General features: G+C 54.7%; 1 protein-coding gene across 2 annotated transcripts in view; it reads right to left on the reverse strand.

Annotated features, from left to right (window-relative positions):
- Window positions 1–8,714: 8,714 nt before the first annotated feature.
- clasrp (CLK4-associating serine/arginine rich protein) overlaps window positions 8,715–17,200 on the reverse strand; it is a 56,887-nt gene continuing 48,401 nt past the window's right edge. For both annotated transcript variants that reach the window (XM_072490061.1, XM_072490062.1), the window contains 2 exons: window positions 12,032–12,059; window positions 8,715–10,773 (listed from right to left, as the gene is read on the reverse strand). In XM_072490061.1, coding sequence (XP_072346162.1) covers window positions 10,731–10,773; window positions 12,032–12,059 — 71 coding nt within the window. In that variant the 3' untranslated portion in view covers window positions 8,715–10,730. The remainder of the gene's footprint in view (window positions 10,774–12,031; window positions 12,060–17,200) is intronic.

Below are 17,200 nucleotides of genomic sequence, written 5' to 3' on the forward strand. Positions count from 1 at the left end.
GAATGTTTGATGGGGACAGTGGAGAGGGAGCTTTACACTGTATCTAACCCCGTGCTGTACCTGTCCTGGGAGTGTTTGATGGGGACAGTGTAGAGGGAGCTTTACTCTGTATCTAACCCCGTGCTGTACCTGTCCTAGGAGTGTTTGATGGGGACAGTGTAGAGGGAGCTTTACTCTGTATCTAACCCCATGCTGTACCTGTTCTGGGAGTGTTTGATGGGGACAGTGTAGAGGGAGCTTTACTCTGCATCTAACCCCGTGCTGTACCTGTCCTGGGAGTGTTTGATGGGGACAGTGTAGAGGGAGCTTTACTCTGTATCTAACCCCGTGCTGTACCTGTGGGAGTGTTTGATGGGGACAGTGTAGAGGGAGCTTTACTCTGTATCTAACCCCGTGCTGTACCTGTGGGAGTGTTTGATGGGGACAGTGTAGAGGGAGCTTTACTCTGTATCTAACCCCGTGCTGTACCTGTCCTGGGAGAGTTTGATGGGGACAGTGTAGAGGGAGCTTTACTCTGTATCTAACCCCATGCTGTACCTGTTCTGGGAGTGTTTGATGGGGACAGTGTAGAGGGAGCTTTACTCTGTATCTAACCCCGTGCTGTACCTTTCCTGGGAGTGTTTGATGGGGACAGTGTAGAGGGAGCTTTACTCTGTATCTAACCCCGTGCTGTACCAGTCCTGGGAGTGTTTGATGGGGACAGTGTAGAGGGAGCGTTACTCTGTATCTAACCTGTGCTGTACCTGTCCTGGGAGTGTTTGATGGGGACAGTGTAGAGGGAGCTTTACTCTGTATCTAACCCCGTGCTGTACCAGTCCTGGGAGTGTTTGATGGGGACAGTGTAGAGGGAGCTTTACTCTGTATCTAACCCCGTGCTGTACCAGTCCTGGGTGTGTTTGATGGGGCAGTGTAGAGGGAGCTTTACTCTGTATCTAACCCCGTGCTGTACCTGTCATGGGAGTGTTTGATGGGGACAGTGTAGAGGGAGCTTTACTCTGTATCTAACCCCGTGCTGTACCTGTCCTGGGAGTGTTTGATGGGGACAGTGTAGTGGGAGCTTTACTCTTGTGTCTAACCCCGTGCTGTACCTGTCCTGGGGGTGTTTGATGGGGACAGTGTAGAGGGAGCTTTACTCTGTATCTAACCCCGTGCTGTACCAGTCCTGGGAGTGTTTGATGGGGCAGTGTAGAGGGAGCTTTACTCTGTATCTAACCCCGTGCTGTACCTGTCCTGGGAGTGTTTGATGGGGACAGTGTAGAGGGAGCTTTACTCTGTATCTAACCCCGTGCTGTACCTGTCCTGGGAGTGTTTGATGGGGACAGTGTAGTGGGAGCTTTACTCTTGTGTCTAACCCCGTGCTGTACCTGTCCTGGGGGTGTTTGATGGGGACAGTGTAGAGGGAGCTTTACTCTGTATCTAACCCCGTGCTGTACCAGTCCTGGGAGTGTTTGATGGGGACAGTGTAGAGGGAGCTTTACTCTGTATCTAACCCCGTGCTGTACCAGTCCTGGGAGTGTTTGATGGGGACAGTGTAGAGGGAGCTTTACTCTGTATCTAACCCCGTGCTGTACCTGTCCTGGGAGTGTTTGATGGGGACAGTGTAGTGGGAGCTTTACTCTGTGTCTAACCCCGTGCTGTACCTGTCCTGGGGGTGTTTGATGGGGACAGTGTAGAGGGAGCTTTACTCTGTATCTAACCCCGTGCTGTACCTGTTCTGGGAGTGTTTGATGGGGACAGTGTAGAGGGAGCTTTACTCTGTATCTAACCCTGTGCTGTACCTGTCCTGGGAGTGTTTGATGGGGACAGTGTAGAGGGAGCTTTACTCTGTATCTAACCCCGTGCTGTACCAGTCCTGGGAGTGTTTGATGGGGACAGTGTAGAAGGAGCTTTACTCTGTATCTAACCCTGTGCTGTACCTGCCCTGGGAGTGTTTGATGGGGACAGTGTCGAGGGAGCTTTACTCTGTATCTAACCCCGTGCTGTACCTCTCCTGGGAGTGTTTGATGGGGACAGTGTAGAGGGAACTTTACTCTGTATCTAACCCCGTGCTGTACCAGTCCTGGGAGTGTTTGATGGGGACAGTGTAGAGGGAGCTTTACTCTGTATCTAACCCTGTGCTGTACCTGTCCTGGGAGTGTTTGATGGGGACAGTGTAGAGGGAGCTTTACTCTGTATCTAACCCCGTGCTGTACCAGTCCTGGGAGTGTTTGATGGGGACAGTGTAGAAGGAGCTTTACTCTGTATCTAACCCTGTGCTGTACCTGCCCTGGGAGTGTTTGATGGGGACAGTGTCGAGGGAGCTTTACTCTGTATCTAACCCCATGCTGTACCTGTCCTGGGAATGTTTGATGGGGACAGTGGAGAGGGAGCTTTACTCAGTATCTAACCCCGTGCTGTACCTGTCCTGGGAGTGTTTGATGGGGACAGTGTAGAGGGAGCTTTACTCTGTATCTAACCCCGTGCTGTACCTGTCCTAGGAGTGTTTGATGGGGACAGTGTAGAGGGAGCTTTACTCTGTATCTAACCCCATGCTGTACCTGTTCTGGGAGTGTTTGATGGGGACAGTGTAGAGGGAGCTTTACTCTGTATCTAACCCCGTTCTGTACCTGTCCTGGGAGTGTTTGATGGGGACAGTGTGGAGGGAGCTTTACTCTGCATCTAACCCCGTGCTGTACCTGTCCTGGGAGTGTTTGATGGGGACAGTGTAGAGGGAGCTTTACTCTGTATCTAACCCCGTGCTGTACCTGTGGGAGTGTTTGATGGGGACAGTGTAGAGGGAGCTTTACTCTGTATCTAACCCCGTGCTGTACCTGTCCTGGGAGAGTTTGATGGGGACAGTGTAGAGGGAGCTTTACTCTGTATCTAACCCCATGCTGTACCTGTTCTGGGAGTGTTTGATGGGGACAGTGTAGAGGGAGCTTTACTCTGTATCTAACCCCGTGCTGGACCTTTCCTGGGAGTGTTTGATGGGGACAGTGTAGAGGGAGCTTTACTCTGTATCTAACCCCGTGCTGTACCAGTCCTGGGAGTGTTTGATGGGGACAGTGTAGAGGGAGCGTTACTCTGTATCTAACCTGTGCTGTACCTGTCCTGGGAGTGTTTGATGGGGACAGTGTAGAGGGAGCTTTACTCTGTATCTAACCCCGTGCTGTACCAGTCCTGGGAGTGTTTGATGGGGACAGTGTAGAGGGAGCTTTACTCTGTATCTAACCCCGTGCTGTACCAGTCCTGGGTGTGTTTGATGGGGCAGTGTAGAGGGAGCTTTACTCTTTATCTAACCCCGTGCTGTACCTGTCCTGGGAGTGTTTGATGGGGACAGTGTAGAGGGAGCTTTACTCTGTATCTAACCCCGTGCTGTACCTGTCCTGGGAGTGTTTGATGGGGACAGTGTAGTGGGAGCTTTACTCTTGTGTCTAACCCCGTGCTGTACCTGTCCTGGGGGTGTTTGATGGGGACAGTGTAGAGGGAGCTTTACTCTGTATCTAACCCCGTGCTGTACCAGTCCTGGGAGTGTTTGATGGGGACAGTGTAGAGGGAGCTTTACTCTGTATCTAACCCCGTGCTGTACCAGTCCTGGGAGTGTTTGATGGGGACAGTGTAGAGGGAGCTTTACTCTGTATCTAACCCCGTGCTGTACCTGTCCTGGGAGTGTTTGATGGGGACAGTGTAGTGGGAGCTTTACTCTGTGTCTAACCCCGTGCTGTACCTGTCCTGGGGGTGTTTGATGGGGACAGTGTAGAGGGAGCTTTACTCTGTATCTAACCCCGTGCTGTACCTGTTCTGGGAGTGTTTGATGGGGACAGTGTAGAGGGAGCTTTACTCTGTATCTAACCCCGTGCTGTACCTGTCCTGGGAGTGTTTGATGGGGACAGTGTCGAGGGAGCTTTACTCTGTATCTAACCCCGTGCTGTACCAGTCCTGGGAGTGTTTGATGGGGACAGTGTAGAGGGAGCTTTACTCTGTATCTAACCCCGTGCTGTACCTGTCCTGGGAGTGTTTGATGGGGACAGTGTAGTGGGAGCTTTACTCTGTGTCTAACCCCGTGCTGTACCTGTCCTGGGGGTGTTTGATGGGGACAGTGTAGAGGGAGCTTTACTCTGTATCTAACCCCGTGCTGTACCTGTCCTGGGAGTGTTTGATGGGGACAGTGTAGAGGGAACTTTAGTCTGTATCTAACCCCGTGCTGTACCTGTCCTGGGAGTGTTTGATGGGGACAGTGTAGAGGGAGCTTTACTCTGTATCTAACCCCGTGCTGTACCTCTCCTGGGAGTGTTTGATGGGGACAGTGTAGAGGGAACTTTACTCTGTATCTAACCCCGTGCTGTACCAGTCCTGGGAGTGTTTGATGGGGACAGTGTAGAGGGAGCTTTACTCTGTATCTAACCCTGTGCTGTACCTGTCCTGGGAGTGTTTGATGGGGACAGTGTAGAGGGAGCTTTACTCTGTATCTAACCCCGTGCTCTACCAGTCCTGGGAGTGTTTGATGGGGACAGTGTAGAAGGAGCTTTACTCTGTATCTAACCCTGTGCTGTACCTGCCCTGGGAGTGTTTGATGGGGACAGTGTCGAGGGAGCTTTACTCTGTATCTAACCCCGTGCTGTACCTCTCCTGGGAGTGTTTGATGGGGACAGTGTAGAGGGAACTTTACTCTGTATCTAACCCCGTGCTGTACCAGTCCTGGGAGTGTTTGATGGGGACAGTGTAGAGGGAGCTTTACTCTGTATCTAACCCTGTGCTGTACCTGTCCTGGGAGTGTTTGATGGGGACAGTGTAGAGGGAGCTTTACTCTGTATCTAACCCCGTGCTGTACCAGTCCTGGGAGTGTTTGATGGGGACAGTGTAGAAGGAGCTTTACTCTGTATCTAACCCTGTGCTGTACCTGCCCTGGGAGTGTTTGATGGGGACAGTGTCGAGGGAGCTTTACTCTGTATCTAACCCCATGCTGTACCTGTCCTGGGAATGTTTGATGGGGACAGTGGAGAGGGAGCTTTACTCAGTATCTAACCCCATGCTGTACCTGTCCTGGGAATGTTTGATGGGGACAGTGGAGAGGGAGCTTTACTCAGTATCTAACCCCGTGCTGTACCTGTCCTGGGAGTGTTTGATGGGGACAGTGTAGAGGGAGCTTTACTCTGTATCTAACCCCGTGCTGTACCTGTCCTAGGAGTGTTTGATGGGGACAGGAGCTTTACTCTGTATCTAACCCCGTGCTGTACCTGTCCTGGGAGTGTTTGATGGGGACAGTGTGGAGGGAGCTTTACTCTGTATCTAACCCCGTGCTGTACCTGTCCTAGGAGTGTTTGATGGGGACAGTGTCGAGGGAGCTTTACTCTGTATCTAACCCCATGCTGTACCTGTTCTGGGAGTGTTTGATGGGGACAGTGTAGAGGGAGCTTTACTCTGTATCTAACCCCGTTCTGTACCTGCCCTGGGAGTGTTTGATGGGGACAGTGTGGAGGGAGCTTTACTCTGCATCTAACCCCGTGCTGTACCTATCCTGGGAGTGTTTGATGGGGACAGTGTAGAGGGAGCGTTACTCTGTATCTAACCCCGTGCTGTACCTGTCCTGGGAGTGTTTGATGGGGACAGTGCAGAGGGAGCTTTACTCTGTATCTAACCCCGTGCTGTACCTGTCCTGGGAGTGTTTGATGGGTCAGTGTCGAGGGAGCTTTACTCTGTATCTAACCCCGTGCTGTACCTGTCCTGGGAGTGTTTGATGGGGACAGTGTAGAGGGAGCTTTACTCTGCATCTAACCCCGTGCTGTACCTATCCTGGGAGTGTTTGATGGGGACAGTGTAGAGGGTGCGTTACTCTGTATCTAACCCCGTGCTGTACCTGTCCTGGGAGTGTTTGATGGGGACAGTGCAGAGGGAGCTTTACTCTGTATCTAACCCCGTGCTGTACCTGTCCTGGGAGTGTTTGATGGGGACAGTGTCGAGGGAGCTTTACTCTGTATCTAACCCCGTGCTGTACCTGTCCTGGGAGTGTTTGATGGGGACAGTGTCGAGGGAGCTTTACTCTGTATCTAACCCCGTGCTGCACCTGTCCTGGGAGTGTTTGATGGGGACAGTGTCGAGGGAGCTTTACTCTGTATCTAACCCCGTGCTGTACCTGTCCTGAGAGTGTTTGATGGGGACAGTGTAGAGGGAGCTTTACTCTGTATCTAACCCCGTGCTGTACCTGTCCTGGGAGTGTTTGATGGGGACAGTGTAGAGGGAGCTTTACTCTGTATCTAACCCCGTGCTGTACCTGTCCTGGGAATGTTTGATGGGGACAGTGTCGAGGGAGCGTTACTCTGTATCTAACCCCGTGCTGTAACTGTCCTGGGAGTGTTTGATGGGGACAGTGTCGAGGGAGCTTTACTCTGTATCTAACCCCGTGCTGTACCAGTCCTGGGAGTGTTTGATGGGGACAGTGTAGAGGGAGCTTTACTCTGTATCTAACCCCGTGCTGTACCTGTCCTGGGAGTGTTTGATGGGGACAGTGTAGTGGGAGCTTTACTCTGTGTCTAACCCCGTGCTGTACCTGTCCTGGGGGTGTTTGATGGGGACAGTGTAGAGGGAGCTTTACTCTGTATCTAACCCCGTGCTGTACCTGTCCTGGGAGTGTTTGATGGGGACAGTGTAGAGGGAACTTTAGTCTGTATCTAACCCCGTGCTGTACCTGTCCTGGGAGTGTTTGATGGGGACAGTGTAGAGGGAGCTTTACTCTGTATCTAACCCCGTGCTGTACCTCTCCTGGGAGTGTTTGATGGGGACAGTGTAGAGGGAACTTTACTCTGTATCTAACCCCGTGCTGTACCAGTCCTGGGAGTGTTTGATGGGGACAGTGTAGAGGGAGCTTTACTCTGTATCTAACCCTGTGCTGTACCTGTCCTGGGAGTGTTTGATGGGGACAGTGTAGAGGGAGCTTTACTCTGTATCTAACCCCGTGCTGTACCAGTCCTGGGAGTGTTTGATGGGGACAGTGTAGAAGGAGCTTTACTCTGTATCTAACCCTGTGCTGTACCTGCCCTGGGAGTGTTTGATGGGGACAGTGTCGAGGGAGCTTTACTCTGTATCTAACCCCGTGCTGTACCTCTCCTGGGAGTGTTTGATGGGGACAGTGTAGAGGGAACTTTACTCTGTATCTAACCCCGTGCTGTACCAGTCCTGGGAGTGTTTGATGGGGACAGTGTAGAGGGAGCTTTACTCTGTATCTAACCCTGTGCTGTACCTGTCTTGGGAGTGTTTGATGGGGACAATGTAGAGGGAGCTTTACTCTGTATCTAACCCCGTGCTGTACCAGTCCTGGGAGTGTTTGATGGGGACAGTGTAGAAGGAGCTTTACTCTGTATCTAACCCTGTGCTGTACCTGCCCTGGGAGTGTTTGATGGGGACAGTGTCGAGGGAGCTTTACTCTGTATCTAACCCCATGCTGTACCTGTCCTGGGAATGTTTGATGGGGACAGTGGAGAGGGAGCTTTACTCAGTATCTAACCCCGTGCTGTACCTGTCCTGGGAGTGTTTGATGGGGACAGTGTAGAGGGAGCTTTACTCTGTATCTAACCCCGTGCTGTACCTGTCCTAGGAGTGTTTGATGGGGACAGTGTAGAGGGAGCTTTACTCTGTATCTAACCCCATGCTGTACCTGTTCTGGGAGTGTTTGATGGGGACAGTGTAGAGGGAGCTTTACTCTGTATCTAACCCCGTTCTGTACCTGTCCTGGGAGTGTTTGATGGGGACAGTGTGGAGGGAGCTTTACTCTGCATCTAACCCCGTGCTGTACCTATCCTGGGAGTGTTTGATGGGGACAGTGTAGAGGGAGCTTTACTCTGTATCTAACCCCGTGCTGTACCTGTCCTGGGAGTGTTTGATGGGGACAGTGTGGAGGGAGCTTTACTCTGTATCTAACCCCGTGCTGTACCTGTCCTAGGAGTGTTTGATGGGGACAGTGTCGAGGGAGCTTTACTCTGTATCTAACCCAATGCTGTACCTGTTCTGGGAGTGTTTGATGGGGACAGTGTAGAGGGAGCTTTACTCTGTATCTAACCCCGTTCTGTACCTGTCCTGGGAGTGTTTGATGGGGACAGTGTGGAGGGAGCTTTACTCTGCATCTAACCCCGTGCTGTACCTATCCTGGGAGTGTTTGATGGGGACAGTGTAGAGGGAGCGTTACTCTGTATCTAACCCCGTGCTGTACCTGTCCTGGGAGTGTTTGATGGGGACAGTGCAGAGGGAGCTTTACTCTGTATCTAACCCCGTGCTGTACCTGTCCTGGGAGTGTTTGATGGGGACAGTGTCGAGGGAGCTTTACTCTGTATCTAACCCCGTGCTGCACCTGTCCTGGGAGTGTTTGATGGGGACAGTGTAGAGGGAGCTTTACACTGTATCTAACCCCGTGCTGTACCTGTCCTGGGAGTGTTTGATGGGGACAGTGTAGAGGGAGCTTTACTCTGTATCTAACCCCATGCTGCACCTGTCCTGGGAGTGTTTGACGGGGACAGTGTAGAGGGAGCTTTACACTGTATCTAACCCCGTGCTGTACCTGTCCTGGGAGTGTTTGATGAGGACAGTGTAGAGGGAGCTTTACTCTGTATCTAACCCCATGCTGCACCTGTCCTGGGAGTGTTTGATGGGGACAGTGTCGAGGGAGCGTTACTCTGTATCTAACCCCGTGCTGTACCTGAGCAGCACTCATTTGGAAAAAGTAAGTGAAAAAATAAAACACGATCTGGAGAAAACAAAAACTTTTACTTTTGTCCAAGGAAAAAAACATTTACAGAAATCGAGGAAAAAATGTCAAACTGTACAAGGCAAAAAGCTCCAAAAAATCTGTTAACGCTTGTTTGAGTTGAATGGTGGAGTTGGAATTAACGGTGTGCAGGCAGGGTGAGGGGCAATAATCACAGAATTCCACCTTTGCAGGCTGCACCCTCCTTCCTGCCGCAAGTGATGGAAACAACAAGTTGTGCCTCAGAGTTAATACAACCTAAAAAATCTCTCAGGGTGGCAAGCTCTGGTGAGGGAAACGTCAACGAGGAACAGAAAGGATTTCCAGTTCAGCTTAAGCCGTGTGAAAAGAAACAAGTTCGGTTTCGCTGCTTCCGGGTTCCACAGTGGTTTCTTGCCCAGGATGGGCACCTCCTTCAACCAGCAGTCAGCATGGCCACTTAAAGAGCCCCCTCGACGTTGGGTTTGAGGTGGACTTTCGCTGCCCCATCTCCAACCACAACAAAATTCTGCTCTTAAATCCCGCCAGAGCAGCTGTGCCCCCCCCCCCCCCCACCCAAAATACAGGTTTTCTTTTAAATGCAGCAGTCGCGAAGTTGCCAGACATGGCGCTCTGAAATTAAACTAAAAAAGGGACAGGTGCTTCCGCCTAGTGAGGACGAGGATCGCGGGTGATGTGCTCCGGCAGTTCCTATCCATCTTTACTTTCTGCTACCACACTTTACTCCACGTCCAGTTATGCATGGTGTCATTTACAGAGGCACTTTGGCAACAGGACCTTTGCTCGGGGGCAAATTGGTAATTGGGGAGCTTCCCACTGCCACGCATTAGGGGTCGGCAGCTTACAACAGGGTACACTGCAGAAAGTACTTTTAAATAAAAACCTCCTATTTCTTCCGCATGGTTCTGCGTGCTCTGTGGTCAGGGATGCGCCCCCTCCCCGAGAGATTCCACCCCCCCCCAAACAAGACAGGGAGGGTTGCCAGCACGTGTGGGCCGGGCTTGCTGCCTGAATCAGCAAGCGCATTAACTTGCCACTCAAAACATTTTTGGTTTGGACGAGATAAAAGGTGGATGACGTCCCTGGAGCCCCAGGAACTGTGGGAAGCACAGAGCAGTCCCTGAACTGAAATATTTGTCAGATGTGCCGGACTGCACGGGGTGCACACAATCGCCACTGGTGTCACTTGTCTTACTCGCTCCTTGGTGCTGATGTGCCCTGCGCCCGCCCATCCTGAGGCCGTCACCCACCTCAGCCCCCTACAAACACACATCACCGAGAGAACAGACACACGCGTCCACACAGACCCGCACACGCGTCCACACAGACCCGCACACGCGTCCACACAGACCCGCACACGCGTCCACACAGACCCGCACACGCGTCCACACAGACCCGCACACGCGTCCACACACATGTACACCGGCACGCACATGCGTACACACCCACCCACGCACATGCGTACACAGGCACGCATACACTTACAGACAAGTTTACACATAGACACACACATGCGTACACACCCACCCACACACAGGCACGCACGTGCGTACACACAGACACGCACACACACTGACAGACACGTTTACACATAGACGCGCACACACTCACACATTTTGCCAATACTCTGACTGGGAAAGCAGACAAAGGATCAGCTGTCAGAGGGCGAAAAGCAAGATTAAAAACAGAGCCATTTGCAGGAGCCACCATGAAGCTAGTCTTTTGAAACACGGTCACTGTTCTACTGCACAATGTGAAACTGTGACGATTACCGACGCATTTTGCTTCTGACCCCGGGGTTATACACAGCACCAGAACAAGTACAACCCAAAATGGATCTGTGTACATCGCTGACACGATAAATATATCTATGTACATACATACATACAGGCGCACGCACGCCGCACACAGCGGTTATTACACACTTGTCTTCTCAGCTGTGTCTGCGTAGCTGCCATTGCGCCACGAGCCCGGTCTGCGGATGAAGAGGAAGCTAATAGTCAGTGAGCCAGAGCCTTTAATGGCGATGGTGAGGGCTCCTCGAGTGTGAGCGAGACCGTCTAGAAGGCAGGAGAATGGAACAAGGTCAGGTTATTCTCAGCACAAACTCATTTCAACCTGCACCAATTTTCTCCCGAATGTGCGGTACATTCATTGGGGGTAGCTCTGCAGAGGGAGGGGGTGAATGGGGCAAATTGAAGTTACTTCATTCAAAGAGGTAGCACAGTTCCGATGGGCTGAATGGCCTTTTTCAGAGCTGTGTGGTTTTGCAAGAGGTGATAGTTAGTTTGTCCAACTGTCTGGATCTTCACTAAAGAGTCCAGGCTGATGCTGATTTGCGACTGGGGGGAAAGAGAGGAGAAAGAGGGCAGGACCACCGTGGCGGGGGTGTGTGGCAGGTGCGCCGAGGGCTGGGTCATGGGAGGGGTGGTGAGTGAAGGCAGGGGCAGCATGGAGGTGGGGGGGAGAGCAGAAGTGCTGTGGGGGCAGGGGTGCCGAGGCACCAGGGGAATCGGAGGCAGGGATGCTGGGGTGGGGGTTTGAGGGCAGGGGCGTCAGGGGTCGCGGGCAGGGGCGCCAGGGGTCGCGGGCAGGGGCGCCAGGGGTCGCGGGCAGGGGCGCCAGGGGTCGCGGGCAGGGGCGCCAGGGGTCGCGGGCAGGGGCGCCAGGGGTCGCGGGCAGGGGCGCCAGGGGTCGCGGGCAGGGGCGCCAGGGGTCGCGGGCAGGGGCGCCAGGGGTCGCGGGCAGGGGCGCCAGGGGTCGCGGGCAGGGGCGCCAGGGGTCGCGGGCAGGGGCGCCAGGGGGTCGCAGGCAGGGGCGCCAGGGGTCGCAGGCAGGGGCGCCAGGGGTCGCAGGCAGGGGCGCCAGGGGTCGCAGGCAGGGGCGCCAGGGGTCGCAGGCAGGGGCGCCAGGGGTCGCAGGCAGGGGCGCCAGGGGTCGCAGGCAGGGGCGCCAGGGGTCGCAGGCAGGGGCGCCAGGGGTCGCAGGCAGGGGCTTTGAGTGTGTGTGTGTGTGTGGGGTGGGGGGGGTGTGTGGGGTGGGGGGTGAGAGGACAGTGGCACCAGAGGGCAAGGGGGGCCACTGGAGAGGCGAAGGCAGCTTCCCACCCGGAGTAGCTGTCAGCTGCCAACCTTCTCGGTGATCAATGCCCTGGGCACAGCTCCAGGATTGAAACTGGAATTGGTTGTGGTGGTTCCCGTCTCTACAATTCATTAAGCACAAAGTGACAGACACATCAGCTCTCAAAACGGGGGACGCAGAGTTCATTAAACAAAACACCTTCCATTGTGAGGGAGTTTAGAGATTGGTGTCTCTCACCTTCGGGATGAGCTGCTGTAATCACGGCCTGCAGAGTGAAGACAGAAGAGAAATCAGTGACGGGGGAGACGGAGTCCCTGCTCTGTGACCACCACACCTCCAACAACCATTCCCACTTGGCAGGCATATCGCTATTCTCACAAACACGCCCATTCGGCCCAACAAGCCTGCTATCCATTTTTCACAAATCAGCAATGCAGCACTCCCCCAGTGCTGCACTAGGGGGTGCTGTCGTTCAGATGGGATGTCAAAGCTTTCCCAAAATAACGCGGGAGATTCCCCAAGACCTGGAATTATTTTTGTTATCCCAGGGTGGACCTTCATAAAGGGAAAGAATATACTTCGAGAGATGGGCAGTGCTTTAGACAGCCAACCGGACAGTACACTCCTCACCCGCTCCCCCTCAACCCCTCCTCCTCACTCCCTCATCCCGACCTTCTCTTCACCCCCCCCTCTCCCCCCTCACTCCCCCCACCCCCTCTCACTCCCCCCTCATCCTCTCTCCCCCCTCACTCCCCTCTCCTCCTCACTCCCCCTCACCTCCATCTGCCGGTGAACTCCAGCAACACACGCTACCCTGATTCTTCATCCACTCTTTATACATAAGGCAGACTTGCATTTATATAGCACCTTCCCCGAGTTCAAGATTGGCACAAAGTGCTTTTACAGCACTAAGGCGTTAGAGAAGTAGACCATTCGGCCCATCGAGTCTGCTCATGACTGATCTGATGTGATAACCCCACATTGATGAAAAATCTGTCTCAGCCTGGAACACACTTAGCGGCTCAGCCTCTACAGCTCTCCGCGGTAAAGAATTCCACAGATTCACCCCCCTCTGAGAGAAGGAATTCCTCCTCATCTCTGTCTGAAATGGGCGACCCCCTCACTCTGAGATTCTGCCCTCTGGTCCGAGACTCTCCCACAAGGGGAAACAACCTCTCAGCATCGACCCTGTCAAACCCCCCGAGAATCCGATACGTCTCAATAAGGTCACCTCTCATTCGTCTAAACTCCCAGTGAGTAGAGGCCCAACCTACTCTCCTCGTTAAGAAACCCGGGATTCAGCCTAGCGAACTAACAAAGGCCCGGTCACTTGTCATAATATTGTGCACAGTAAGATCCCACAAACAGCGACTGTTTCTGTGACGTGGGCGTTGCTGGCCTAACCAGCATTTATTGCCCGTCCCTAATTCCTGGGACATTTAAGAGCCAACCACATTGCTGTGGGGTCTGGAGTCACGTGTAGGCCAGACCGGGTAAGGACGGCAGATTTCCTTCCCTAACAGGGACATCAGTGAAGCAGATGGGTTTTACAACAATGGTCATCGTTAAGATTTTTAATCCCAGATTTTAAAAAAATTCAAATTTCACCATCTGTCGATGGTGGGATTTGAACGCGGGACCCCAGAGGATTACCCTGGGTCTCTGGGTTACTAGTCCAGTGACAATACCAGTACGGCACCGTCTCCCCGTGATAACAAACAGGTGATCTGCGTCAAGTGCTGGTGTGGGACTCGAGCACATGACCTTCGGAACCAGAGTGCCAGCCAGCGGGCCGAGGTATTCCAGCGACACGGAATACCTAGCAGGCCATTCAACTACATGAAGCGTCAGAGCCCGACCCCGTCCTGTCCAAACGCACACTTTCTCCCAGCTCTCACCGGATCCCCATCCCGACACTGAAGGCAATTCTCATGCCCCGCCGGACTGAAGCTACCAGCTCAAAACCGGTCAGGGGCTGAATCCGACACCCATAACCGTTGCCAGATTATGTTTGATTCATGGCCCTCTGAAGCAGCCTGGGATGTCAACTCCGCCTTTAGGCGCTATGTAAATGCAAGTTGTTTTTGGATGGTGTGGAATTCTGAGGGGGAGCCTGCTGGATGGAGAGAGGGAGAGAATTCCACAGACTAACTACTCTCGGAGGAGATTTCTCCTTATCTTAATCTTGAATGGGAGACCCCTAATTTTTAAACTGTGTCCCCGGATTCTAGATTCGCCCCCACGAGGGGAAACGTCCTCCCAGCCCCCAGCCTAACCAGAGCCCTCGGAATCTCACATGTTTCAATAAGATCCCCTCTTGTTCTCCTGAATCTCAATGGGTGGAAGCCTCTCCTTTCCTCACGATTTAACCCCTTCATCTCAAGAATCAGCCAAACGAGCCTTTACCGCACAGCTTCGACTGAAATGATAGCCTCTCTCAAGTCAGGAGACCAAAACTACGACGCACTCCTCAATTCTGTCCTTTTTTGAAAATGTGGAGCTTTATACAAGGCAGATACGCACTCGGCCACATTTTCTGTTCCCGGCAACGGTGAGCTGGGAGGCTGCTCGTCACAGGCACCCCACAGGCTCGGGGGAATCTAATCCTGCCTGACCCAGCGAGGCCCAGCCATGAATAAAGATAGCGGTTTGGACCGAGGCAACTGTCTGGCGAGCAGCAGGGGGGTGCAGCCATTTGTATAGACAGCCATGGCGAAGAAAGAGAGGGAGGGGGAGAGAGACACACAGAGGGGAGGAGAGGGGGGGGGGGTGGGGGGAGGAGGGGGGGGGGGGAGAAGAGAGAGAAAGGGGGGGAGCGAGGGAGAGGGTGGAGAGAGAAAGAGGAAGGGGGGAGAGCGGGAAGGGGGGGGAGAGGGGGGGGGAGAGAGAGAGAGGGGGGGGTAAGGGGAGAGAGAGAGGGGAGAGATAGAGAGAGAGAGGGGAGAGAAAGAGGGAGGGAGGATGAAGAGAGAAAGAGGGGGGAGAGAGAGGGAGGGGGAGAGAGAGAGCAGGCAGAGAGAGAGGGGGCAGAGAGAGAGGGGGCAGAGAGAGAGGGGGCAGAGAGAGAGGGGGCAGAGAGAGAGGGGGAGAGAGAGGGGGAGAGTGGGGGAAGAGAGAGGGAAATGGGAGAGCGGGAGGGGGAGAGCGGGAGGGGGAGAGCGGGAGGGGGAAGAGCGGGAGGGGGAAGAGCGGGAGGGGGAAGAGCGGGAGGGGGAAGAGCGGGAGGGGGAAGAGCGGGAGGGGGAAGAGCGGGAGGGGGAAGAGCGGGAGGGGGAAGAGCGGGAGGGGGAAGAGCGGGAGGGGGAAGAGCGGGAGGGGGAAGAGCGGGAAGAGCGGGAGGGGGAAGAGCGGGAGGGGGAAGAGCGGGAGGGGGAAGAGCGGGAGGGGGAAGAGCGGGAGGGGGAAGAGCGGGAGGGGGAAGAGCGGGAGGGGGAAGAGCGGGAGGGGGAAGAGCGGGAGGGGGAAGAGCGGGAGGGGGAAGAGCGGGAGGGGGAAGAGCGGGAGGGGGAGAGCGGGAGGGGGAGAGCGGGAGGGGGAGAGCGGGAGGGGGAGAGCGGGAGGGGGAGAGCGGGAGGGGGAGAGCGGGAGGGGGAGAGCGGGAGGGGGAGAGCGGGAGGGGGAGAGCGGGAGGGGGGAGAGCGGGAGGGGGAAGAGCGGGAGGGGGAAGAGCGGGAGGGGGAAGAGCGGGAGGGGGAGAGCGGGAGGGGAGAGCGGGAGGGGGAGAGCGGGAGGGGGAGAGCGGGAGGGGGAGAGCGGGAGGGGGAGAGCGGGAGGGGGAGAGCGGGAGGGGGAGAGCGGGAGGGGGAGAGCGGGAGGGGGAGAGCGGGAGGGGGAGAGCGGGAGGGGGAGAGCGGGAGGGGGAGAGCGGGAGGGGGAGAGCGGGAGGGGAGAGCGGGAGGGGGAGAGCGGGAGGGGGAGAGCGGGAGGGGGAGAGAGGGAGGGGGAGAGAGGGAGGGGGAGAGAGGGAGGGGGAGAGAGGGAGGGGGAGAGAGGGAGGGGGAGAGAGGGAGGGGGAGAGAGGGAGGGGAGAGAGGGAGGGGGAGAGAGGGAGAGGGGAGAGAGGGAGGGGGAGAGAGAGAGATAGGGAGGGGGAGAGAGAGCGAGGGAGGTGGAGAGAGAGAGAGAGGGAGGGGGGAGAGAGAGAGAGGGAGGGGCAGAGAGAGAGAGAGGGAGGGGGGAGAGAGGGGGGATGTGTGTGTGTCGGGGTGTTACCACAAATTTCGAGCGAGGGGGTCGGTGAGGGGAGCAACACAAAAAAAATGGACAAATGTCATTCTGAGCAACGTTTAGCTAGCAAAGTCTCGCCAACAGGCACAGAGAGAGAGAGACCATGCGGAAAGCCCATTCGAGGTGCGCAGAGCTGGCACACCCACTTGCGCAGAGGCAGAGCACAGCTGGCAACAAAGGGCACTGGCTTTTTGTTCACGTGCCACTTCCTTGCGGTCGTGGGCAAGCTGCCAGAAGGAGCGGTGGCACCCCAAAGGAATGGGGATTTGGAAGCGGCAGGGGTTAAAACAAGGGGGCAATAGGAAGCACCTGCCCAGGACTGTGCGGGGTTCAACTCAGCGTTTCTACAATACAAAACGCCGACCCGACCACGGAGAGCTCGAATGGGTGCGAAATGAACGGCGCCTCATAGGCGGGAATGACCCACGTTCCATTGTGGGCCTGCGTGGCAAGCAAGAAACACAGCCCAAGAAGGCAGCAGAGGGTGTTATTTGACCCCTAGGTTAGTGGAGGGGGGTGGGGGAAGCAGGAATTATAAAACCACCCCCTCCCCCCCAACCAGATTCCCAATAACCATCCAGGTAATTAGGTCAAAGCCGAGTGGCGATGCCCCCCACAGTCCAATATCCTATTGTCAGTCGGGTGGATTGGGCCCCCTTAAGGGTGGCTGGCACCTTGGGGAACGGTACACTGGTTGAGAGTCAGTGTGGTCAGGAGAGGAGGGGAGGAAATTAAGAGTATAATTAAATTAAAAGGTTGGGCAGATAAGAGGCTGTGAAAAGCAAAACTTGGTCCTTTCAGCTTTCATCGCTTTGGGGCGTATCAGAGACGTGACGGGCGTTATATAATGCCACAGCTTTCATTCTCTCTCAACCGTGCCAAGCATTCATAATCGGCACCACAGCAGGATTTATTAAAAAAAACACAACGAGCAGGTTTCTCCAATGCCTCCGCTCCCACAGGGCTCGACCTTTCCAGGAAAATGGGTTTCCTTTGGTGACGAACAGAAACCTGAGAATTGAGCTGAGGCGCACAGACCAGGGGAGAGCCCCTGCCCCAATAAACCTAAACCAAGCCGATGACGCACAGGAACCTCAACAGCTTGCATTTAAGTAGCGCCTTTATCACAGTAAAATATCTCAACCTGTCCCGCAGGAGCGTTCAGGCAAAATGTGATAG

Source organism: Scyliorhinus torazame, chromosome 25, assembly GCF_047496885.1.
Source record: "Scyliorhinus torazame isolate Kashiwa2021f chromosome 25, sScyTor2.1, whole genome shotgun sequence".
Taxonomy (NCBI): domain Eukaryota; kingdom Metazoa; phylum Chordata; class Chondrichthyes; order Carcharhiniformes; family Scyliorhinidae; genus Scyliorhinus; species Scyliorhinus torazame.